The 25,263-nt window shown below is 45.6% G+C and overlaps 1 protein-coding gene across 1 annotated transcript in view; it reads left to right on the forward strand.

The window, feature by feature from the left end:
* The window catches only part of LOC311105423 (delta and Notch-like epidermal growth factor-related receptor), a 60,678-nt gene that overhangs the window by 4,162 nt on the left and 31,253 nt on the right, over positions 1–25,263 (forward strand). The window contains exon 2 of the mRNA XM_084147574.1: positions 24,872–25,207. Coding sequence (XP_084003700.1) covers positions 24,872–25,207 — 336 coding nt within the window. The remainder of the gene's footprint in view (positions 1–24,871; positions 25,208–25,263) is intronic.

The following is a 25,263-nucleotide window of genomic DNA, read 5'->3' on the forward strand; positions in this document are numbered from 1 at the left end:
TAATACCCACACAGCTTTTATCCGAACACTGCAGAGGGAGTACTCATGACAGTATTTACATGATCTTTGCAGTACTGTCGAGAGGCTGTGGCACAGGAAGTGTACAGTGGTGTGTTTTGGGAGAAGGTGTCATCTTTATCATTTATCATCAGATCATAATGTTTGGATTAGAAGTCGGCTAGGCGAACCGAACGAGTGTGCTTGCGTACTCCCTTAAAAGACCTTCGCTTGGAAAACCAGAAAAAAGCAGCAATAGTTTGTCCATTCTGAGACACCGTAGCCATCCTCAAAATAGTCTGAATTAATCTAAGATAATTCAAGAAATCTGTCATTAATTTTAACGTTTTTGCGAAGGAGATCTTAGTCGCACAATTTTACATCTAACTAAGATGTTTGGTGCAGTATTTCTCAATGAAGAAATGTGCATGAAAACAAGTCGTCTCTCGTTGAATGACAACGAAGACTTTATTGAAGAATCCCTACTGTTGATCAATCACTAACAAATGGACGTGGACTTCGGCTACCGACTTCGGCTTGCCTCTAGAAAACATTTTGTGCGCCCGAACAGCCGAAAAAACCCTTACCGAAGTCCAAACTAACAAAAACGTCACAAAATGTCGTTATAATATCTGCACAAACTCTTCCGAACTGTTTCGGCTGGGAAGCATGCGGACACCTTAGGGGGCTGAGCATGCATCTGTGGGGGGGCCTGTGTTGAGTGTGTTGTTACCTACCCTCACCACCAGGGGTCTGCCCGTCAGGAAGTCCAGGATCCAGTTGCAGAGGGAGGTGATCAGACCCAGGGCCCTGAGCTTAATGACAGTATTCCTCTTGTCCAGGTGGGATAGGGCAGAGTGCTGCGCAATGGCGATTGCGTCGTCCGTGGATCTCTTTGGGCGGTATGCAAATTGTAGTGGGTCCAGGGTGTCGGGTAAGGTTGATCTATACAGTCCTAGTATCCCCTTGAACATTAGCAGCAGGATGTATGAGTCCTACTGTCTGCAAGGCAGACAGCTGCAGACCGACAGTTCTGGACTGAAACACCTCGTTCTGCAGCCCTGCAGCTCTGCAGACGGTCTCATCCTGTCACTCACCCATTTGTCCTACAAGAAATAGAACAGCAGCATGGAACATTCTAGAGTACAGCACCCCTTGGGTATTCTACTCTCCTTGTCTCTCTGTTTACGTTTTCTTCCTTTCATTTCCCCTCTCCCTCTTGCCTTCTTTATCTGAGTTTTATCTCACTCTGAAGTATCGTATCCCTTCTTTTTTTCACTCAGCCGTGTTTGTTTAGTTTGGCATATAGAGGCTCATATTTTAGTGAGTCATTTCTGTATACATCCTGGTAGCCTAGCGAATGTGCACACCAGAAAAAATGATGTTGTTATTGCTAATTCCGAAGAACCCGAAAATATACAATACCATCAATGCAGTATCTGTCACCGAATACGATGAATGACCTTTTTTTTGCCATCATCAATCATCAATAATATTATATTCAGGGTGCTGTCCTCTCAATGTGATGTGGCCCACATTTCTCTGAAGAGGAGAGGACTCACTCGGCCAATTGCCTTGCTCATTTCCACATCACACATCACCTGCCCTTTTGATGTTGAGGAAACGTTGTGGCTGAGAGAGGTCTATGCATATGGATGGGGTGAATATGGCCTTCATTGCCAACCTTTATAGGCTCTGTGGTGTTGAGGTACAATAAGCCGAATCCAACCATGCAACTTCACAACCCATCCCAATATAACCTGGTTGCCAGACTTCTCTATTATTCAATGACAAATGTTAGGGGAGTTGGCTAAAGGCTCCAGCTGATCTGGAACTCAGACAACACCCTATTCTTTCTGATCTCATCCTCTATTGGTGCTGTTGTCAGGTCAATGTTAGTTCGGGTGCGGGATGGAGGAGGACTGAAGAGAAGATTACTCTTTTGTCTGTTGTCACAGGACACAGAGATTTGTCTTTTTGTCTGCCCTACATAGAGAAAGGCTCTTTTGCCTGGTGTGTTTAGGTTTCTGCTGTCTGTCTGTCCTAAGTGCTATTTATATCCTCTGCGGCCCTAGGCTTTGCGTCACAAGGCTAGGGGTAAAATGCATTCTGCTCTTACTCAGCAAGTACTCACCCTTTACCCTCTGTCCACAATGGTCATTAGTATTCATGCCTCCTAATAATCATCAGTCGTGTGTGTGTGTGTGTGTGTGTGTGTGTGTGTGTGTGTGTGTGTGTGTGTGTGTGTGTGTGTGTGTGTGTGTGTGTGTGTGTGTGTGTGTGTGTGTGTGTGTGTGTGTGTGTGTGGAGGATGGAGATGTGGAAAGACTGATACCACCAGCTAATGTGTGTCATCCTCATCTGTACTTTTGCCCTTTGTTCTTCCAGGGGAGGGTGTCTCTTAGCTACAGTGCAGCCAAATCTGCCTGCCGTCTCCACTGAGTTATAGTTTACACACACAGAAATATAGACAGGCATGCAAACACACATGAATCTGAGCCGAAGACACAGTTTATCAGTCAGCATAACCGCATTTCATGAGGCAGTGGGGGAAGATACCCAGTATGTTCTGTGTGTTGGAGTATGTCCTGAACAGCTTTGGTGGGTCCCTGAGACACTAAACGGAGGCTTAATCTAAAAGAGGCCTGTTGTTTTACCTCAGATAGCGTGACTCCATCTGCGGTGTCAATGGCAGATGATGAACGAGGCCCCCTGAGGAGACAGACAGACACTTAATATACAGTGAGGGAAAAAAGTATTTGATCCCCTGCTGATTTTGTACGTTTGCCCACTGACAAAGAAATTATAAGTCTATCATTTTAATGGTAGGTTTATTTGAACAGTGAGAGACAGAATAACAACAAAAAAATCCTGAAAAACACATTTCACAAATGTTATAAATTGATTTGCATTTTAATGAGGGAAATAAGTATTTGACCCCCTCTCAATCAGAAAGTTTTCTGGCTCCCAGGTGTCTTTTATACAGGTAACGAGCTGAGATTAGGAGCACACTCTTAAAGGGAGTGCTCCTAATCTCAGTTTGTTACCTGTATAAAAGACACCTGTCCACAGAAGCAATCAATCAATCAGATTCCAAACTCTCCACCATGGCCAAGACCAAAGAGCTCTCCAAGGATGTCAGGGACAAGATTGTAGACCTACACAAGGCTGGAATGGGCTGCAAGACCATCGCCAAGCAGCTTGGTGAGAAGGTGACAACAGTTGGTGCGATTATTCGCAAATGGAAGAAACACAAAAGCACTGTCAATCTCCCTCGGCCTGGGGCTCCATGCAAGATCTCACCTCGTGGAGTTGCAATGATCATGAGAATGGTGAGGAATCAGCCCAGAACTACACGGGAGGATCTTATCAATGATCTCAAGGCAGCTGGGACCATAGTCACCAAGAAAACAATTGGTAACACACTACGCCGTGAAGGACTGAAATCCTGCAGCGCCCGCAAGGTCCCCCTGCTCAAGAAAGCACATATACAAGCCTGTCTGATGTTTGCCAATGAACATCTGAATGATTCAGAGGAGAACTGGGTGAAAATGTTGTGGTCAGATGAGACCAAAATCGAGTTCTTTGGCATCAACTCAACTCGCCGTGTTTGGAGGAGGAGGAATGCTGCCTATGACCCCAAGAACACCATCCCCACCGTCAAACATGGAGGTGGAAACATTATGCTTTGGGGGTGTTTTTCTGCTAAGGGGACAGGACAACTTCACCGCATCAAAGGGACGATGGACGGGGCCATGTACCGTCAAATCTTGGGTGAGAACCACCTTCCCTCAGCCAGGGCATTGAAAATGGGTCGTGGATGGGTATTCCAGCATGACAATGACCCAAAACACACGGCCAAGGCAACAAAGGAGTGGCTCAAGAAGAAGCACATTAAGGTCCTGGAGTGGCCTAGCCAGTCTCCAGACCTTAATCCCATAGACAATCTGTGGAGGGAGCTGAAGGTTTGAGTTGCCAAACGTCAGCTTCGAAACCTTAATGACTTGGAGAATATCTGCAAAGAGGAGTGGGACAAAATCCCTCCTGAGATGTGTGCAAACCTGGTGGCCAACTACAAGAAACGTCCGATCTCTGTGATTGCCAACGGGTTTTGCAGAGGGGTCAAATACTTATTTCCCTCATTAAAATGCAAATCAATTTATAACATTTTTGACATGCATTTTTCTGGATTGTTTTGTTGTTATTCTGTCTCTCACTGTTCAAATAAACATACCATTAAAATTATAGACTGATCATGTCTTTGTCAGTGGGCAAACGTACAAAATCAGCAGGGGATCAAATACTTTTTTCCCTCACTGTATATGCCGTTTAGCAGACGCTTTAATCCAAAGTGACTTACAGTCGTGCGTGTATACGTTCTACATATGGGTGGCCTAGGGAATTTAACCCACAACCCTGACGTTGCTAATACCATGCGCTACCAACTGAGCCATACAGGATCACAAGGGCAAGCAGGCAGACAGATACACTATAAAAAGTGGAACGGCACTGTTGTTCATCTGAAGTTCTTTATTTGATTGATATGATCCAAAATTACACTTTGTTTCATTCAACCTATTCTATTCAATTTGTCTGAAATCAAATAACGAACTTGATAGATCAATGTGATTTCTCTCAGAAGAGTTGGAGGAGTGGCCTATTGGCGCCGTGGCCTTCAGTTTGTTCTTTTTGGTCACCAGTGTGTGGTGGCAGAATTTGGGGTGAGCTGTTGTAACTTCTTAAGGGATATGTTCTGTGTTGGACTGTGATGTTATGCCTTTCATAGACATATGCTATATCTGCACTCTAACACAAGGCCATTGTGTTCCGGAACTGTTACTTGTATTTAAAGAACTGTTGTGTAATCAATATGATTGTATTATTACCTCCCGCTATATAAGGGACATGTAACCATTTATTATTTGAGTTCTTCCCTGTGAAATCAGAGATAGAGTTCCCCTGCAGCTGCTTGATTAAAGATTTTTCTATTATATCATTAAATAGTCTCTGTCTTAATCTATGGATCGAATTTTCCACAACAAGAGTGAATGTCATTCCAGGTAATGTGTTCTGTTCTTTGTATTTTTGTATGTTTATATGTTGCCTGCCAGCACTGAATCTTAAATGGTATCTGAGTAAGTACTGTGATACTTAAGAGCCTGGGAAGGTTTCCATTGATGAGATGTTCACCATTTGGTTACAATATTGTAACCAGTTAATATGAAAGTCCTATGTAAAGAAAGTGTTTGGAGTCATTATTTCATGTTATGGAACCAACTTAATATCTTGATTAACAGGAAATTGATTTAATTGCTTGTAACCCAACTGAAGAAATTTGGATAGGTAATTCCAAAGGGAAACATCTACTTGGGTTGTGCATATATATACACTGAGTGTCCAAAACATTATGAACACCTGCTCTTGCCATGTAGATGAAGAGGAGACAGGTTAAATAAGGATTTTAAAGCTTTGAGACAATTGAGACATGGATTGTGTATGTGTGCCATTAAGAGGGTGAATGGGCAAGACAAAATATTTAAGTGCCTTTGAACAGGGTATGGTAGTAGGTTCCAGGCGCACCGGTTTGTGTCAAGAACTGCAACACTGCTGGGTTTTTCACGCGCAACAGTTTCCTAAGTGTGTCAAGAATGGTCCACTACCCAAAGGACATCCAGCCAACTTCACACAACTGTTGGAAGCATTGGAGTCAACATGGGCCAGCATCCCTGTGGAACACTTTCGACTATATAGGGACTAGGGTGCCATTTGAGATGCATCCAGTCTCTAACTCAGAAACCATGCACAGGCCACAAACTCCCCTTCCACTCTCCTCTGTAAAGTAAATTAAGCATAGAAATGACTTGAGGATGTTGGAAACCAAGCTAAGATAATCAGGTAATGTAATCAGAGCCGCCAGCAGATCAATGTGATCTCCCACCTGGATTGAGCTTTTTACAAGGCCTGGGGGAGGTAGTTGGCATTGAATCATATATTTGGATTTAACAAATTTAGTTTTTTTTCAATGCAGGCAGGCAGACAAGGGAGACAGAGAAATAGAGAGGCAGGCAGACAAACTGACAGACAGAGCCCCTAAGACAGACAGGAAGACAGACAGACAGAGCCCTAAGACAGACAGGAAGACACTGTTCCCCTCCCAGTGGAAGTGTTGTTAGCCCAGGGCGCTAACCAGAGTGATTAGCTAGCGTTAGCAGCTGGATCTCTGTGTTGACAGGGGAGGGGGGCTGACGAGGCCTCAGGGAGTTAGGGGATCTCTGTCTGTGGGTCCAGCGTCCCCTGCTGTAGAAGAAGCCATCACTTTACATCAATGATACCGTATATACATGTATAAAACGTATATACAGTGGGGAGAACAAGTATTTGATACACTGCCGATTTTGCAGGTTTTCCTACTTACAAAGCATGTAGAGGTCTGTAATTTTTATCATAGGTACACTTCAACTGTGAGAGACGGAATCTAAAACAAAAATCCAGAAAATCATATTGTATGATTTTTAAGTAATTAATTTGCATTTTATTGCATGACATAAGTATTTGATCACCTACCAACCAGTAAGAATTCCGGCTCTCACAGACCTGTTAGTTTTTCTTTAAGAAGCCCTGTTCTCCACTCATTACCTGTATTAACTTGCACCTGTTTGAACTTGTTACCTGTATAAAAGACACCTGTCCACACACTCAATCAAACAGACTCCAACCTCTCCACAATGGCCAAGACCAGAGAGCTGTGTAAGGACATCAGGGATAAAATTGTAGACCTGCACAAGGCTGGGATGGGCTACAGGACAATAGGCAAGCAGCTTGGTGAGAAGGCAACAACTGTTTGCGCAATTATTAGAAAATGGAAGAAGTTCAAGATGATGGTCAATCACCCTTGGTCTGGGGTTCCATGCAAGATCTCACCTCGTGGGGCATCAATGATCATGAGGAAGGTGAGGGATCAGCCCAGAACTGCACGGCAGGACCTGGTCAATGACCTGAAGAGAGCTGGGACCACAGTCTCAAAGAAAAGCATTAGTAACACACTACGCCGTCATGGATTAAAATCCTGCAGCGCATGCAAGGTCCCCCTGCACAAGCCAGCGCATGTCCAGGCCCGTCTGAAGTTTGCCAATGACCATCTGGTAACCCATACAAACAAATGGAAGTGCGGAGGTAGTTTTGTGCCAACAAAAAAAAGGGGTCAAATACAGTGGGGAGAACAAGTATTTGATACACTGCCGAATCTAAAACAAAAATCCAGAAAATCACATTGTATGATTTTTAAGTAATTAATTTGCATTTTATTGCATGACATAAGTATTTGATACATCAGAAAAGCAGAACTTAATATTTGGTACAAAAACCTTTGTTTGCAATTACAGAGATCATATGTTTCCTGTAGGTCTTGACCAGGTTTGCACACACTGCAGCAGGGATTTTGGCCCACTCCTCCATACAGACCTTCTCCAGATCCTTCAGGTTTCGGGGCTGTCGCTGGGCAATACAGACTTTCAGCTCCCTCCAAAGATTGTCTATTGGGTTCAGGTCTGGAGACTGGCTAGGCCACTCCAGGATCTTGAGATGCTTCTTACGGAGCCACTCCTTAGTTGCCCTGGCTGTGTTTTTCGGGTCGTTGTCATACTGGAAGACCCAGCCATGACCCATCTTCAATGCTCTTACTGAGGGAAGGAGGTTGTTGGCCAAGATCTCGCGATACATGGCCCCATCCATCCTCCCCTCAATACGGTGTAGTCGTCCTGTCCCCTTTGCAGAAAAGCATCCCCAAAGAATGATGTTTCCACCTCCATGCTTCACAGTTGGGATGGTGTTCTTGGGGTTGTACTCATCCTTCTTCTTCCTCCAAACACGGCGAGTGGAGTTTAGACCAAAAAGCTCTATTTTTGTCTCATCAGACCACATGACCTTCTCCCATTCCTCCTCTGGATCATCCAGATGGTCATTGGCAAACTTCAGACGGGCCTGGACATGCGCTGGCTTGAGCAGGGGGACCTTGCGTGCGCTGCAGGATTTTAATCCATGACGGCGTAGTGTGTTACTAATGGTTTTCTTTGAGACTGTGGTCCCAGCTCTCTTCAGGTCATTGACCAGGTCCTGCCGTGTAGTTCTGGGCTGATCCCTCACCTTCCTCATGATCATTGATGCCCCACGAGGTGAGATCTTGCATGGAGCCCCAGACCGAGGATGATTGACCGTCATCTTGAACTTCTTCCATTTTCTAATAATTGCGCAAACAGTTGTTGCCTTCTCACCAAGCTGCTTGCCTATTGTCCTGTAGCCCATCCCAGCCTTGTGCAGGTCTACAATTTTATCCCTGATGTCCTTACACAGCTCTCTGGTCTTGGCCATTGTGGAGAGGTTGGAGTCTGTTTGATTGAGTGTGTGGAGAGGTGTCTTTTATACAGGTAATGAGTGGAGAACAAGGGGGCTTCTTAAAGAAAAACTAACAGGTCTGTGAGAGCCGGAATTCTTACTGGTTGGTAGGTGATCAAATACTTATGTCATGCAATAAAATGGAAATTAATTACTTAAAAATCATACAATGTGATTTTCTGGATTTTTGTTTTAGATTCCGTCTCTCACAGTTGAAGTGTACCTATGATAAAAATTACAGACCTCTACATGCTTTGTAAGTAGGAAAACCTGCAAATTTGGCAGTGTATCAAATTCTTGTTCTCCCCACTGTACATATATATCATTGCTTTACATACAGTACAGGGTTCTTTCAACGTTCTTCACCAGGTGACCTGACCAAGTAAAAACTCCAGGCCCTTAGTTTTAGATCCAATATGTGGAGCTACCTTCCTTCCTGCATATCTCCTCACGATGGACAAAGCAATCACCCATACTGTACTTTCCTATTATTAAGGAACTCATCAAACTCACCTAATTCATCTAAATCTAGCGTGTCTAGTTTTGTTTACATTGGTCTTCCATACCCCCCCACATCTTACATCATCTATAGAAGGAGGTGCCAGACACCAGTCACTTCCAGCCAGAAGGGGTAGCTACATAGTCACCATCATTTCTAGAACCTACTCTTTCCTTTTATGGTTGCCTGGCAACATGGTCATGACTTGTAGTTGATGATGAACAAAAAACAGCTGCAAAGCGATTGGATGTAATTTGGAGCTTACAATGTCTAAAACCATCAAAAACAGTGGTATATGAGTGGGAAACTCTGGTAGCATTGTTGTATACCCCATTGGACAGGAAATATACCGCACTACTTCCTGTGTGTTTTATAATGGGTTTTGTAGATGCTGCCTCAAAGAAGTTAGTACTTGTTATATATTGGTCCTATCTATCTCCTGCTTTCAAAGTGCTAAACTAAAGTTATATAATGATTATTCGGAGTGTAACACATTGTTACATTTCGTGCCAGATGCTCTCTTCATTTTCTTTTTATAATGTGAACTCTCTATTGCCTGAGCTTTCATCATTTCCCATTGTTCTAGCTCCCTCAATATCTAACCACTGTGTTATTCTTACTGTAAGGCCTAAAAAGAAAAGAGAAACAATCATAAATTGCAGGACAAATTTTGTTTGACACAGGGAACAGAATGTTCCGGTTCTATGTTTCCATGACATCAAGCTGAGGCTTAACAGGGCTCTTTTGTGGTCTTTTTACTGGCTGTCAGGCAGCAGGGAGGCATAGGTATATAGGTCAGAGTCAATCAATATGGTGCATGAAATAAATCTTCACTCAGGCCAGCTGTGATTGGCTCTCCTCCATGTAGCAGAGGAGCTCTGGGAGGGAGTGACTGGGCATGACTGTGTGTTGACTGTGTGTGGATGTTACATACTGATTAACTGTAACAAACAGAAACAAGCAAGACATAAACACTGTCTATTCAGGATACTGCTCCCATTCAGCACTTTAAAGTCCTTCTGTTAAAATGCACACACACACACACTTAGCACAAACACACACACTTAGCACGAATGGACACGTGTACACACACACTTCATCCCAGTCTAAAGAGGTTTAATTAAACCTTTTGCTAGTTAGCTACAGTGGGGAAAAAAAGTATTTAGTCAGCCACCAATTGTGCAAGTTCTCCCACTTAAAAAGATGAGAGAGGCCTGTAATTTTCATCATAGGTACACGTCAACTATGACAGACAAATTGAGAATTTTTTTTCCAGAAAATCACATTTCTAGCTCTCACAGACCTGTAACTTCTTCTTTAAGAGGCTCCTCTGTCCTCCACTTGTTACCTGTATTAATGGCACCTGTTTGAACTTGTTATCAGTATAAAAGAAACCTGTTCACAGCCTCAAACAGTCACACTCCAAACTCCACTATGGCGAAGACCAAAGAGCTGTCAAAGGACACCAGAAACAAAATTGTAGACCTGCACCAGGCTGGGAAGACTGAATCTGCAATAGGTAAGCAGCTTGGTTTGAAGAAATCAACTGTGGGAGCAATTATTAGGAAATGGAAGACATACAAGACCACTGATAATCTCCCTCGATCTGGGGCTCCACGCAAGATCTCACCCCGTGGGGTCAAAATGATCACAAGAACGGTGAGCAAAAATCCCAGAACCACACGGGGGGACCTAGTGAATGACCTGCAGAGAGCTGGGACCAAAGTAACAAAGCCTACCATCAGTAACACACTACGCCGCCAGGGACTCAAATCCTGCAGTGCAAGACGTGTCCCCCTGCTTAAGCCAGTACATGTCCAGGCCCGTCTGAAGTTTGCTAGAGTGCATTTGGATGATCCAGAAGAGGATTGGGAGAATGTCATATGAAACCAAAATATAACTTTTTGGTAAAAACTCAACTCGTCGTGTTTGGAGGACAAAGAATGCTGAGTTGTATCCAAAGAACACCATACCTACTGTGAAGCATGGGGGTGGAAACATCATGCTTTGGGGCTGTTTTTCTGCAAAGGGACCAGGACGACTGATCCGTGTAAAGGAAAGAATGAATGGGGCCATGTATCGTGAGATTTTGAGTGAAAACCTCCTTCCGTCAGCAAGGGCATTGAAGATGAAACGTGGCTGGGTCTTTCAGCATGACAATGATCCCAAACACACCGCCCGGACAACGAAGGAGTGGCTTCGTACGAAGCATTTCAAGGTCCTGGAGTGGCCTAGCCAGTCTCCAGATCTCAACCCCATAGAAAATCTTTGGAGGGAGTTGAAAGTCTGTGTTGCCCAGCGACAGCCCCAAAACATCACTGCTCTAGAGGAGATCTGCATGGAGGAATGGGCCAAAATACCAGCAACAGTGTGTGACAACCTTGTGAAGACTTACAGAAAACGTTTGACCTGTGTCATTGCCAACAAAGGGTATATAACAAAGTATTGAGAAACTTTTGTTATTGACCAAATACTTATTTTCCACCATAATTTGCAAATAAATTCATAAAAAATCCTACAATGTGATTTTCTGGATTTCTTTTCCTCATTTTGTCTGTCCTAGTTGACTTGTACCTATGATGAAAATTACAGGCCTCTCTCATCTTTTTAAGTGGGAGAACTTGCACAATTGGTGGCTGACTAAATACTTTTTTCCCCCACTGTATGTCCTTTATGGTGTGACTAAAGAGACAGCCAGGTAATGACTTGTGACGTCACCACGCTATGCTATCCCCGGAGAGACACGTCAGTCTCCTCCACCTGGTATAAACAGACCACTGCTGACAGCCCGCCCCTAAACTCCTCCTCTCCTATCTCTCTTCCACTGTTCTTTCTCCCTCACCCCCTCTCTCTCCCTCTGTCTCTCTCTTACTCTATTATCTCTCTCTCTCCCTCCCTCTCTCTCTCTCTCTCTCTCTCTCTGTGTATTCTCACTTATCGCTCTTGCTGTCTACCTCTTTCATCCTCTCCCATCTCTCTTTCTCTCTTTCTTTCTTGCACGACCTTGCTCCCTTTCTCTCTCCTTCCCCATAGCAATACCTCTTGATCCTCTCTGCTGGTAATCTGCATGTGGGTTGATTGGGTGGGATTGTGACCTAATTCGTGGTGATCTATTGGAGGAGTAAGGGATCCTTACATAAGAACGTGTAGCTCAGTTGGTAGAGCATGGCGTTTGCAATGCCAGGGTTGTGGGTTCGATTCCCACGGGGGACCAGTATGAAAAAGTATGAACATTTATGTACTCACTAACTGTAAGTCGCTCTGGATAAGAGCTTCTGCTAAATGACTAAAATGTAAATGTCTTGATGATGAAACTCTATAACACAACAATGGAGGAAAGAGGGGAAGAGATGAAGTGAGGGGGGAAACGAGGAGGGAAGAAGGGAGACAGGACACAAGGGCTGGTATTAATGCAACAAGACAGGTGTTTCCCCCTGTGTTTGAAGGTGTTTGTGTGATTTCCATGGATCCGATTTTTAAGCGCGTCCTTTGATGCCACAGACCAGAGGGCTCAGGGGGAAGTGAGTGTGTGAGGGAGGGCCAATGCTTTCATGTGCAGAAATAGAGAACATTAAAAGCTAGCTTGTGTCCATGCGCTCTCCAGCCATTCAGGGAGCCTGATAGGCTGACACCATAGGGCTCTGGTCAAAGGTAGTGCACTATATAGGGAATAGGTTGCCATTTGGGACACATCCTGATTGGAAGTTGTTAGTTTTGTGTGGTATTCTAAAAAGCATGAGCTGGCGCACACCCAGAGAACATGACTTAGTGTAGAAGTGCTGACCAATGGAGAATAAACTGTAAGCTATAAAAACAAATAAAGAGAGTCGCACACTCTGTGTATAAACTCGCAGTAATGTATTGGGTAAAAAACCACCATCGTTTCGGCATAACTGTGCCTTCAGTTCTGTGTGGTAACCAGGTTACAACCAGGTGAGAGATATGTCCCTACTCGCACCGTAGATGCAAACAATTAAATTGATAGAACCTACAATCTATCTTCAATACTACAGCTTGATCTGCCCCCAGATCTACACATTTTTCCTAATCGGGTCATGTGGCCGGGACAAACTCCTGGCCCTATGAGTATTCTATATCCCCCCACCCAGATGGAGTCTGATGCAGCAGCCTTACAGTGTGGTTGTTGGTAGTTGTCATCTCTCTGGGTGGGTTCTCCTCAGGATTTGAGATTCTATTTTGGAATGTTATTTTCTACTTGTTCTCACCCATGTTCTCATAGTCTCTGACAGGTGTCAGTCTCTGTCAATCACCCGGACAAAGACAGACTCTGATGGAGTCTGAAATGATCATGCTTTGATCGCAGACTAAAGGAGGTTGACATCTTTGCCAAAAATACTTGTTTCTCTGTTAATATTAACTCTGTCTATGTAAAGTAGAATGGCTGTACATTACAATGATGATTGCTTTCACTAGAGAATGTACACTACCAGTCAAAAGTTTGGACACACCTACTCATTCAAGGGTTTTTCTTTATTTTTACTATTTTTTACATTGTAGAATAATAGTGAAGACATCAAAACAATGAAATAACACATATGGAATCATGGAGTAACCAAAAAAGTGTTAAACAAATCAAAATACATTTTATATTTGAGATTCTTTAAATAGCCACCCTTTGCCTTGGTGACAGCTTTGCACGCTTTTGGCATTCTCTCAACCAGCTTCATGAGATAGTCACCTGGAATGCATTTCAATTAACAGGTGTGCCTTCTTAAAAGTTAATTTAATGCGTTTGAGCCAATCAGTTGTGTTGTGACAAGGTAGTGGGGTATACAGAAGATAGCCCTATTTGGTAAAAGACCAAGTCCATATTATGGCAAGAACAGCTCAAATAAGCAAAGAGAAACGACAGTATTGACTGACATGAAGGTCAGTCAATACGAAAACATTTCAAGAACTTTGAATGTTTCTTCAAGTGCAGTCGCAAAAACCATCAAGCGCTATGATGAAATTGGCTCTCATAAGGACCGCCACAGGAATGGAAGACCCAGAGTTACCTCTGCTGCAGAGGATAAGTTCATTAGAGTTACCAGCCTTAGAAATTGCAGCCCAAATAAATGCTTCACAGAGTTCAAGAAACAGACACATCTCAACATCAACTGTTCAGAGGAGACTGTGTGAATCAGGCCTTCATGGTCGAATTGCTTCAAAGAAACCACTACTAAAGGACACCAATAAGAAGAAGAGACTTGCTTGGGCCAAAAAACATGAGCAATGGACATTAGACCAGTGGAAATTTGTCCTTTGTTCTGGAGTCCAAATTTGAATTTTTGGTTGCAACCGTTGTGGCTTTGTGAGACGCGGTGTGGGTGAACGGATGATCTCCGCATGTGTATTTCTCACTGTAAAGCATGGAGGATGTGTTATGGTGTGGGGGTGCTTTGCTGGTGACACTGTGATTTATTTAGAATTCAAGGCACACTTAACCAGCATGGCTACCACAGCATTCTGCAGTGATACGCCATCCCATCTGGTTTGGGCTTAGTGGGACTATCATTTGTTTTTCAACAGGACAATGACCCAACACGCCTCCAGGCTGTGTAAGGGCTATTTTACCAAGAAGGAGAGTGATGGAGTACTGCATCAGATGACCTGGCCTCCACAATCCCCCGACCTCAACCCAATTGAGATGGTTTGGGATGCGTTGGACCGCAGAGTGAAGGAAAAGTAGCCAACAAGTGCTCAGCATATGTGGGAAGACTGTTGGAAAAGCATTCCAGGTGAAGCTGGTTGAGAGAATGCCAAGAGTGTGCAAAGCTGTCATCAAGGCAAAGGGTGGCTATTTGAAGAATCTCAAATATAATGAGTAGGTGTGTCCAAACTTTTAACTGGTACTGTATGTCTAAGATTCAGATCGGATACGATGTTGGCTGTGTAAATGCAATGTCCGAAAGACATGAAAAGGAACTTGAGTTTCGATCAATAGATTTTCGGTCTAGACCATCATCAGACCTTCATGACCCAAAGAGCACCAATGTTCAGGCTTATTGTGTGTGTGTGCCTGCGTGTGTGCATCATTAGTGGTATATTGACCTGCCGTGTTTTACATCTTCTATGCATCGTTCTGCTCCCTAAGAGTTACTGTCCATCGGAGACAAGACCCAGGTCTGTCGGTAATGAGTGGTTTAACACTCCCTCCTCTGTGTTCCACCTGACTTCTCTATGAATGAATGACATTTTATTTTTGTGACAAATTGCCAATTGGCAACCCGTCCCTTATTGGAAGAATTGACACATAAACAAACATTACAATAATTCACTGTGATAATTGAGTGACAATTCTTCTTCCAGTGTTCTCTGCAGTGCGCATCGCATAAAGAGTGAAAAATTAAAGGTAAAAATCTATACATAATAGTAAATAAGGTTATCCAAACAATAATTATATCCATAGAGCAGTAAAATAATATACATACATACATGTACATACATACATACATACATACATACCCTGTCTGGTCTGGATTCTGAAACACTGGCTCTAATAGAAGCAGCTGCTGGACCTCCAACTGGAATGTTCTGGAACGTTCTCTCAACGTTCCCTTCCAAAGTTCTCTCTCATATTTGAGAACTTGTGACTGATGCAGTTAGAATCCAGGACTCCTGCAGGCCCACAAGAATGCTTTAGCCTGCTAAACCAAAGCCTAGGCCATGCTCTCCAAAAAACACATGCTACAGAGGAGATAATGATGAACTGCATGATGGGAAACACTGAGGCTAACATACACTATGAGGAAGGACATGTTGTTCTTCTGGTGTCCTACATGTACTGTAGCTGTTGTACACAGTGTACTGTGGTCTGTAGCCTGTGCTGTAGCATATACTACAGCCTGTACTGTAGCCTGTACTGTAGCCTGTAGCCTGTACTGTAGCCTGTAGCCTGTACTGTAGCCTGTTCTGTTTTTTTTTTTTTAAACCTGCGTCATGAGATGACAACATCCAGAAAGTATATTTGTCCCCAGTGTGCTAGGTTTGGTAATGCTCCATCCCTGACAGTTTATTATTGGGTCCTTTTCCCCCTCTTTATTTAAGGGAATCCTGTTCATTCTCGGGGTCACTATCCCAATTCCACTTATCTGACAGAACAGCTTCATTAGTTTGTGTTTGTTTGTTTGTGTGAGCATGCTTGTGCCGTGTGACTGACTGTTGCGAATTTTAGATGCATGCTGTCTCCGTTTCCTAATTACTCTCCATCCCAAAGCAGCCAAAACGAGAAAATCAACAGATTGGTGTGAAGGTAGTTATCAGATTCCACCCTGTTGTGCGGGGGAAGACATGGAGGAGGAGGAGGAGGAGGGGGAGCGGGAGGGGGAGGAAGGGATGCTCTAATGAAGATGGGACAAAACAGCAGTAGTGTGAAGGTGGCAGGGGAGTGCTAGAACAACAGCACACCAGCTCTTGTGCTGTATCGAATAAAGGATACATTAATTGGAGAGCATGCTGTGGGTTTACTGGCCATATGGGACCAGTGTTGATGACCAAATAAATCAAATCAAATCAAATTTGATTGGTCACATACAAACACTTAGCAGATGTTATTGTGGGTGTAGCGAAATGCTTGTGTTCCTAGCTCCAACAGTGCAGAAGTATCTAACAATTCACAACAATACACACAAATCTAAAAGTAAAATAATGGAATTAAGAAATATATAAATATTAGGATGAGCTAAAATACATTGACTAAAATACAGTAGAATAGAATACAGTATATACATATGAGATGAGTAAAGCAGTATGTAAACATTATTAAAGTGACTAGGAAGTCCAGGACCCAGTTACACAGGGCGGGGTTCAGACCCAGGGCTCCGAGCTTAATGATGAGCTTGGAGGGTACTATGGTGTTGAAGGCTGAGCTATAGTCAATGAACAGCATTCTTACATAGGTATTCCTCTTGTCCAGATGGTATAGGGCAGTGTGCAGTGCGATGGCAATTGCATCGTCTGTGGATCTATTGGGGCGGTAAGCAAATTGAAGTGGGTCTAGGGTGTCAGGTAAGGTAGAGGTAATATGATCCTTAACTAGCCTCTCAAAGCACTTCAGGATGACAGAAGTGAGTGCTACGGGGCCTGATTGTAACTCCTAGAGCTCTGTGATGAATGGTGTATCAGCTCTGTCGATATGAACAGTGAACACTGGAGGACTCTGGTGAATACTACTGTAGATTGGTTCTATAGAGTGGGGTTGTTGTGATGAGAGGCTGTGAGGGGGGTGCCTAACTGGAGACTCTCTCTAACTTGGACTGTTACTAATTTGTCCATGGCACACCATCACTAGGAGTTACAGTGCATTCGGAAAGTATTCAGACCCCTTGACTTTTTCCACATTTTGTTAAGTTACAGCCTTATTTAAAAATGGATTTAATAAAAAATGTTCCTCATCAATCTACACACAATACCCAATAATGACAAAGCGAAAACAGGTTTTTAGAAATTTTTGAAAATGTATTCAAATTAAAAAACAGAAATACATTATTTACATAAGCATTCAGACCCTTTGCTATGAGACTCATAATTGAGCTCAGGTGCATCCTGTTTCCATTGATCATCCTTGAGATGTTTCTACAACTTGATTGGAGTCCACCTGTGGTAAATTCAATTGATTGGACATGATTTGGAAAGGCACAAACCTGTCTATATAAGGTCCCACAGTTGACAGTGCATGTCAGAGCAAAAAACAAGCCATGAGGTCTTAGGAATTGTCCGTAGAGCTCCGAGACATGATTGTGTTGAGGCACAGATCTGGGGAAGGGTACCAAAACATTTCTGCAGCATTAAGGTCCCCAAGAACACAGTGGCCTCCATCATTCTTAAATGGAAGTAGTTTGGAACCACCAAGACTCTTCCTAGAGCTGGCCGCCCGGCCAAACCGAGCAATCAGTGGAGAAGGGCCTAGGTCAGGGAGTTGACCAAGAACCCGATGGTCACTCTGACAGAGATCCAGAGTTCCTCTGTGGACAGCCATCTCTGCAGCACTCCACCAATAAGGCCTTTATGGTAGCGTGGCCAGATGGAAGCCACTCCTCAGTAAAAGGCACATGACAGCCCGCTTTGAGTTTGCCAAAAGGCACCTAAAGGACTTTCAGACCATGAGAACCCAGATTCTCTGGTCTGATGAAACTAAGATTGAACTCTTTGGCCTGAATGCCAAGCGTCATGTCTGGAGGAAACCTGGCACCATCCCTACGGTGAAGCATGGTGGTGGCAGCATCATGCTGTGGGGATGTTTTTCAGCAGCAGGGAGACTAGTCAGGATTGAGGGAAAGAGGAATGGAGCAAAGTGCAGAGAGATCCTTGATGAAAACCTGCTCCAGAGCTCTCAGGACCTCAGACTGGGGCAAAGGTTTACCTTCCAACAGGACAACGACCCTAAGCACACAGCCAAGACAACGCAGGAGTGGTTTCGGGACAAGTCTTTGAATGTCCTTGAGTGGCCCAGCCAGAGCCCGGACTTGAACCCGATCTAACATCTCTGAAGCGACCTGAAAATAGCTGTCCATCCAACCTGACAGAGCTTGAGAGGATATTGTAGAGGAGGAAGAAAGAGAGGGAAATTACTGGCATTACTTGGAATTTACTTTAAGCTATCGTATAAGTAAGAGTTTTGACAAGTTCAATTCTCCCAAGGAATAAGATACCAATATTCAGAAGCAATGATTGAGCATGTTTCAAAGTGGAACCAGGAGATTTATCTGGGGGAGAGTAGCTCTCATTCTCAACAGCTGTTTGGAGACATTATAATTGCGTTTGTCCGACCAACCGGTTTATGGCTGATAGAACGATCAGAGAGACAGCCAGCTAACTCTCGCTATCAGTGCCTCGGCAGGCACACACAAACAATAACATCTTCTCTGGCATGGAAAATGCATCTGTGTGCCTGAGGCGCTGTCTGGTGAAACTTTTATGTGACAGTTTCATGTCTTTCTGGGTGCTGCTGAGTTATGCTAATAGATACTAATGTCCTGAGCGCCTCCTCAACAGGAGTATTGTCAGCAGTACCGGGAACCATTCAGGAAAAGCAGCTATTAGCGGTGCTTCAGATATCAGACAATTTGTCTGGGATTTGACGAGTAATTTCAGTGAGACGTGATGGAGCTAGCTGTCTGTCAAGGGTTGTCGTTCTTTGTGAAAAACGACCCTCAGATATGTTTGTGTACTCTTACTACTACAGTGCTCTCTCTCTCTGTCTCTGTCTCTCTGTCTCTCTGTCTCTCTGTCTCTGTCTCTCATGTACACACACACAAAATGTTTTTGCACCAAGGCTAATTGCTTTCGGGTTACCTAGCTACTGTAGCTATGGCATTATAAAATGCTTTCAAAATCATTTGCGACATCATGCTGAGAGACCATATTGGCTTCACAGATTATCAGGTAATAATCATGTTCAAGACGGAATGCTCTTTGTTTGAGAAAAACATCCAGAGGACTCTTGGAAATTGATCCAATATTGCCACAACTTTACAGGCCCATGGTTGGGGCATTGAGTTGTGTTTGTGTGCTTGCAAGCATGTTTTCATATTTGTCACTAAGGCATAGGCTTGCCTTACATTTTCCTAAATATCTTCCATCTTCCTTAGTGTGGTCCGTGGGCGGGTGAACCAGCTTGCCATTAAACAGCCCCCGCCGGCCGCCCCCGCAGCCTCACCCACGGCACAGATGACTCAGCCATAAACATTGACTGGCTGATAAACTGGATAAATGGGCAGGCCCAATTACCAACCTTTACAGGCCTGCTGATCCCACTGGCCATACTCCAGGCAGGCCCACTGTTACACCTCTGTCCAATGAGGTGGCCCAGTGGTGCTAGTCCCAGACCTGAATACGCTTGGCCAGGTGCTGTAGCACCAGGACTATCTGAGAGTTCCTCCAGGATTATCAAGTTTGACCAATGCTGACTCCATATATTGTACATTAAAACTTTATTACCGTTATACCCTACACACATTCACTTTCATTTATCACTTTGGCATCTATAATTCAGTATGTTTTACTGAATGAAGAAATTCTCAGCCTGCGGTGAGAGTTGATATTGAGCTTGTTCATTTTGCCGTGGTAGTTCAGCTCTGTCGCATCTACTCCTGAGCAATTCCATTATTATTGTTTTATTATTTTATTTCACCTTTATTTAACCAGATAAGCCAGTTGAGAACAAGTTCTCATTTACAACTGCGACCTGGCCAAGATAAAGCAAAGCAGTGCGATAAAAACAACAACAACACAGAGTTACATATGGAATAAACAAAACGTACAGTCAATAACATAATAGAAAATCTATATACAATGGTGTGAGTATGTGTGTGAGGGGCTGGAGAATGGCCAGCAGCTCATCCCACTTCCTCCATCACCTCAAATTGATGATGCCAGTTGCTTAATGGAATACGATCTTCTTTCAATAGTATTGATCCTTATTTGTTTCAGGACAATTAGAAAGTTGATAATTCCTACTTGTGAAGTAATACATTTTTTCTCTAAAATATCTTTAGATCTTTTTTGTTCATGGCCTATGTGGGAATATAGTTACAGTGCTTGTTGCGTATGTTGGTTGTTATTGTTCTGTGCCTCTGTGAGCTATTAGAAGTGCTAATTCACACTGTTATCCCTGTCCCTGTGCTTATAGGCAGTGGTTGCCTATCAAGAGAAGTAGGCGAGCCAATTGCACCAACAGCTTTATCATTCATACACCCAGAGAAACTGATTCTAGTATATTGGGTGTTTGCTATATGATGTCAGTTACGTAGGCGACAGTTTTTGTGACAGGTTTCTATGCTATGTTGATACTGTGTTGTGTGTGTGTGGTGCCTTTAGTGATGTCAGCCTATATACTGTATCTAGAGGGAGTGTGGTGCTTACCGACAGAGAGACAGTTTTCCTAGTGTGTCTTGGTTGCAGTGGCTGGGTCTGTGGGCCGTGCTACAGCTGCGTGATCAGGTCAGCAGTCTCTCTGAGGGGTTGTGGAGTGGGCTGTTGAGCCTCTGTGCTCCTCCTCTGTAGTGCTCTAAGTGTGTCTGAAAGAGCCTCATGAGAAAACACTTGAGAGAGTTTAGTGCTAATGAGCTGTGAGTCAGTCATAGGGACAGCAGGGCTGTTAATGACGCTCTAACACACAATCTCACACACACATGCACGCGCACAAACACACACACACACACACACAAACTTGGGGATTCTATATGAGTATCATCAGCATGGTTCTGGGATTCTGTGGTGGGAAGCAGATTATTGACTCATGTAAGAACCGTGTGTCACACTAAACAAAGGCATGGGTCGTATTCAGGTTTCTCTCCTTGTTTCAGTCCGTTTTCCGTTAAGTGCCTAATGAATATCACCAACGTGTCCTGGACTGGAGTCAACATGACATATTTAGCTTTACCTTCTCTCACCTTCAAACGCTTTTGTCAGAGCTTTTTTTCTCTCTCTCCAAATATGGTGAATTATTAATGGGAGAAAGCAGCATGAAAGAGACTGTCAGGGTCCATTAAAGTCATGTGTGCGTGAGATTGAAGAACCTTGAGGCTCTGGTTGCGCATATCAAACCCTAGGTTTGTTCGTAGAACATTTCTGATGAATTATTGACATAACCGGGAAGCCTTTGTGTCACGATCGTCGTAAGAGGCGGACCAAGGCGCAGCGTGATATGCGTACATCTTTTAATGAGTACTTTAATACAAATAACAAAACAACAAACGATACGTGAAGTCTACAGGTTCACCAACACAAACCTATACAGAACAAGATCCCACAATAAACTGTGCCAAACAGGCTGCCTAAGTATGGTTCCCAATCAGAGACAACGAGAATCAGCTGCCTCTGATTGGGAACCACCCTGGCCAACATAGAAAACAACGATCTAGAACAGAAACCTAGAAAACTAAACATAGAAACTAACACCCTGGCTCAACATAAAGAGTCCCCAGAGCCAGGGCGTGACAGTAACCCCCCCCCCCCAAAGGTGCGGACTGCGACCGCGCCAACCAAACACCACAGGGGAGGGGCCGGGTGGGCATTCCGCCTCGGAGGCGGATCCGGCTCCGGGCGCGACCACCACTCTCTCTCTCGCCCTCGTGGTCTGGTCCTGCTGACCGGAGCTGGACTGAACACGGATTGCTCTGGCTCCGGCGTGGAGCAGCTGACCGGTGCCGGACCAGGCACAGGTGGAACAGGCACGGACCGTGCCGGACTGACGACGCGCACCACTGGCTTGGTACGGGGAGCAGGAACGGGCCGGACCGGGCTGACGACGCACACCACAGGCTTGGTGCGGGGAGCAGGAACAGGCCGGACCGGGCTGGCGACGCGCACCACTGGCTTGGTGCGTGGAGCAGGAACGGGCCGGACCGGGCTGGCGACGCGCACCACTGGCTTGGTGCGGGGAGAAGGAACAGGCCGGACCGGGCTGGCGACGCGCACCATTGGCTTGGTGCGGGGAGCAGGAACGGGCCGGACCGGGCTGATGACGCGCACCATTGGCTTGGTGCGGGGAGCAGGAACGGGCCGGACCGGGCTGACGACGCGCACTACTGGCTTGGTGCGGGGAGCAGGAACGGGCCGGGCTGGCGACGCGCACCACAGGCTTGGTGCGGGGAGCAGGTACAGGCCGGACCGGGCTGGCGACGCGCACCACTGGCTTGGTGCGGGGAGCAGGAACAGGCCGGACCGGGCTGGCGACACGCACCATTGGCTTGGTGCGGGGAGCAGGAACGGGCCGGGCCGGGCTGGCGACGCACACCACAGGCTTGGTGCGGGGAGCAGGAACAGGCCGGACCAGGCTGGCGACGCGCACCACTGAATTGGTGCGGGGAGCAGGAACAGGCCGGACCGGGCTGGCGACGCGCACCACTGGCTTGGTGCGGGGAGCAGGAACAGACCGGGCTGGCGCCGCGCACCACTGGCTTGGTGCGGGGAGCAGGAACAGGCCGGACCGGGCTGGCGACGCGCACCACTGGCTTGGTGCAGGGAGCAGGAACAGGCCGGACCGGGCTGGCGACGCACACCATTGGCTTGGTGAGGGGAGCAGGAACAGGTCGGACCGGGCTGATGACGCGCACTACTGGCTTGGTGCGTGGAGCAGGAACGGGCCGGACCGGGCTGTGGAGACGGACTGGAGGTCTGGAGCGAAGAGCTGACACAACCCGTCCTGGCTGAATGCCTATTTCTACACACTCTGTGTGAGGCATCAGCACAGGACGTACAGGGCTGTGCACTCGTACTGGCACTACAGCACGTGGCACTGGCGCAGGATATCCGGGACCGAGGAGGGGTACTGGAGGCCACGAGCGTTGAGCCGGCACACTCTGTCCTGGCTGCATGCCCACCTTAGCACGACACGTGCGTGGTGCTAGCACAGGACGTACAGGACTGTGCCGGACCACTCGCGGCACAGTACGCAGCTCCGCATAACTCGGAACCTGCCCAGTCTCACGCTGCCTAGCCTGAGTACGGGGAGTTGGCTCTGCTCTACCTCTAGGCTCCGCCAACCTCCCTTCCAGCCCCCCAAACCTGGTGGCCTCCTCTCCTAATCCGCCGATACGTCCTGTAGCTGCCTCCAGCATCCCCGTCGTCCATGCCGTGTGCCCCCCCAAAAACAATTATTGGGTTTGCCTCTCGCCTGTCCGACGACGACCCGGTTGGCGCCGCTTCTCCTCTCCTGCCTGGGCATCCTCCCTCATCGCCCTCCGGTAGCGGACGGCCTCCTCCTCTGTGATTCTCCCCCAACCGAGGAGGACATCTACCAGAGTAACCTCCTGTTCCATACCCGGCATTTGCTCCTGCACACGCTGCTTGGTCCTATTTTGGTGGGATCTTCTGTCACGATCGTCGTAAGAAGCGGACCAAGGCGCAGCGTGATATGCGTACATCTTTTAATGAGTACTTTAATACAAATAACAAAACAACAAACGATACGTGAAGTCTACAGGTTCACCAACACAAACCTATACAGAACAAGATCCCACAATAAACTGTGCCAAACAGGCTGCCTAAGTATGGTTCCCAATCAGAGACAACGAGAACCAGCTGCCTCTGATTGGGAACCACCCTGGCCAACATAGAAAACAACGATCTAGAACAGAAACCTAGAAAACTAAACATAGAAACTAACACCCTGGCTCAACATTAACGAGTCCCCAGAGCCAGGGCGTGACACTTTGGTCGTGATTGAGTATTTGTTTGTAACTGTGCATTAATGTATCTTTTGTTTTGGCCTTTACATACAATAACAATATAGCTAGAATGTGGCGAGTGGACATATTGGCAACAGGCTTTAGCAAGGAGAGAGAGAGTGAAAAGCAAAGAAGACAAGAGGGAAAATAACATGAAAGAAGAGAGATGAGACATGATAGGAGGGATGAAAAGGAGATTTGAGAGTTTAGGCTGGTAGTTCAGCACCTCGAGCACTATCCAGTGTTTAGACTTGATATATAAAATGGCCGTATAACATTGCACTTTCTGCTACTGTTGGTTTTGCAGCCTAAGCAGGAAAAGTTGTAATAAAGATCCAGGCATTAATAATGGACAAAGGGAGAATCCTCTGAGCAAATGGTGATGGCCATTAGAGAATAGTGAGGATAGAGGCTATGTCTGGAATGACACCCTATTCCCTATGTAGTGTACTACTTATTAACAGAAGTAGTGGTTGTAAAGGGTGTGATTAGTGGAGAGTAAAGAGCTCTGGTTAAAAGGAGTGCACTATGGAGGAAAAGTTGTAATTTGAGATGCATCCATAATATACAGTGGTTTATATACAACGAATATTGAGTCTGAAATTGTCGTTTTGTTTCACATGTCAACTGTAGCTCAGCTGGTAGAGCACGGCGCTTGTAACGCCAGGGTAGTGGGTTCGATCCCCGGGACCACCCATACACAAAAAAGAAATTGATGCACGCATGACTGTAAGTCGCTTTGGTTAAAAGCATCTGCCAAATGGCATATTATTATCTACAGTCATTTTCCCTCTCCTCTTTGTGTTGTCAGTTTTTCACAGACCCCTGTGGCAGCAGCCCCTGTTTCCATGGCAACTGTAGCCGCAGTGGCGAGGGCGATGTGTACACCTGCGAGTGCAGCGAGGGGTACGAGGGGGAGAAGTGTGAGCAAGCCACCTTGGACCCCTTGGACCTGCTGCCTGTCTCCAATTGGGACCCTGCCACACCCCCTGCCCCCGAACAGGCCACACCCGCCACGCCCACAACCGCCACTCAGCCCTCCCAGACAACCACGGTGTCCACCACAACGCAGGCCCCTCCCACGCTGCAGCCGTGGCAGCCTAAGGCTGGACAGAGACTCTTGGTGGTGCAGTGGGAGAAACAACAGGTCAGAGATGAATGCTACCTGTACTATATTCGTCACAACAGACCAGCTGACCAGCT

This window comes from Coregonus lavaretus (genome assembly GCF_964263955.1).
Source record: "Coregonus lavaretus genome assembly, chromosome: 30".
Lineage (NCBI taxonomy): Eukaryota > Metazoa > Chordata > Actinopteri > Salmoniformes > Salmonidae > Coregonus > Coregonus lavaretus.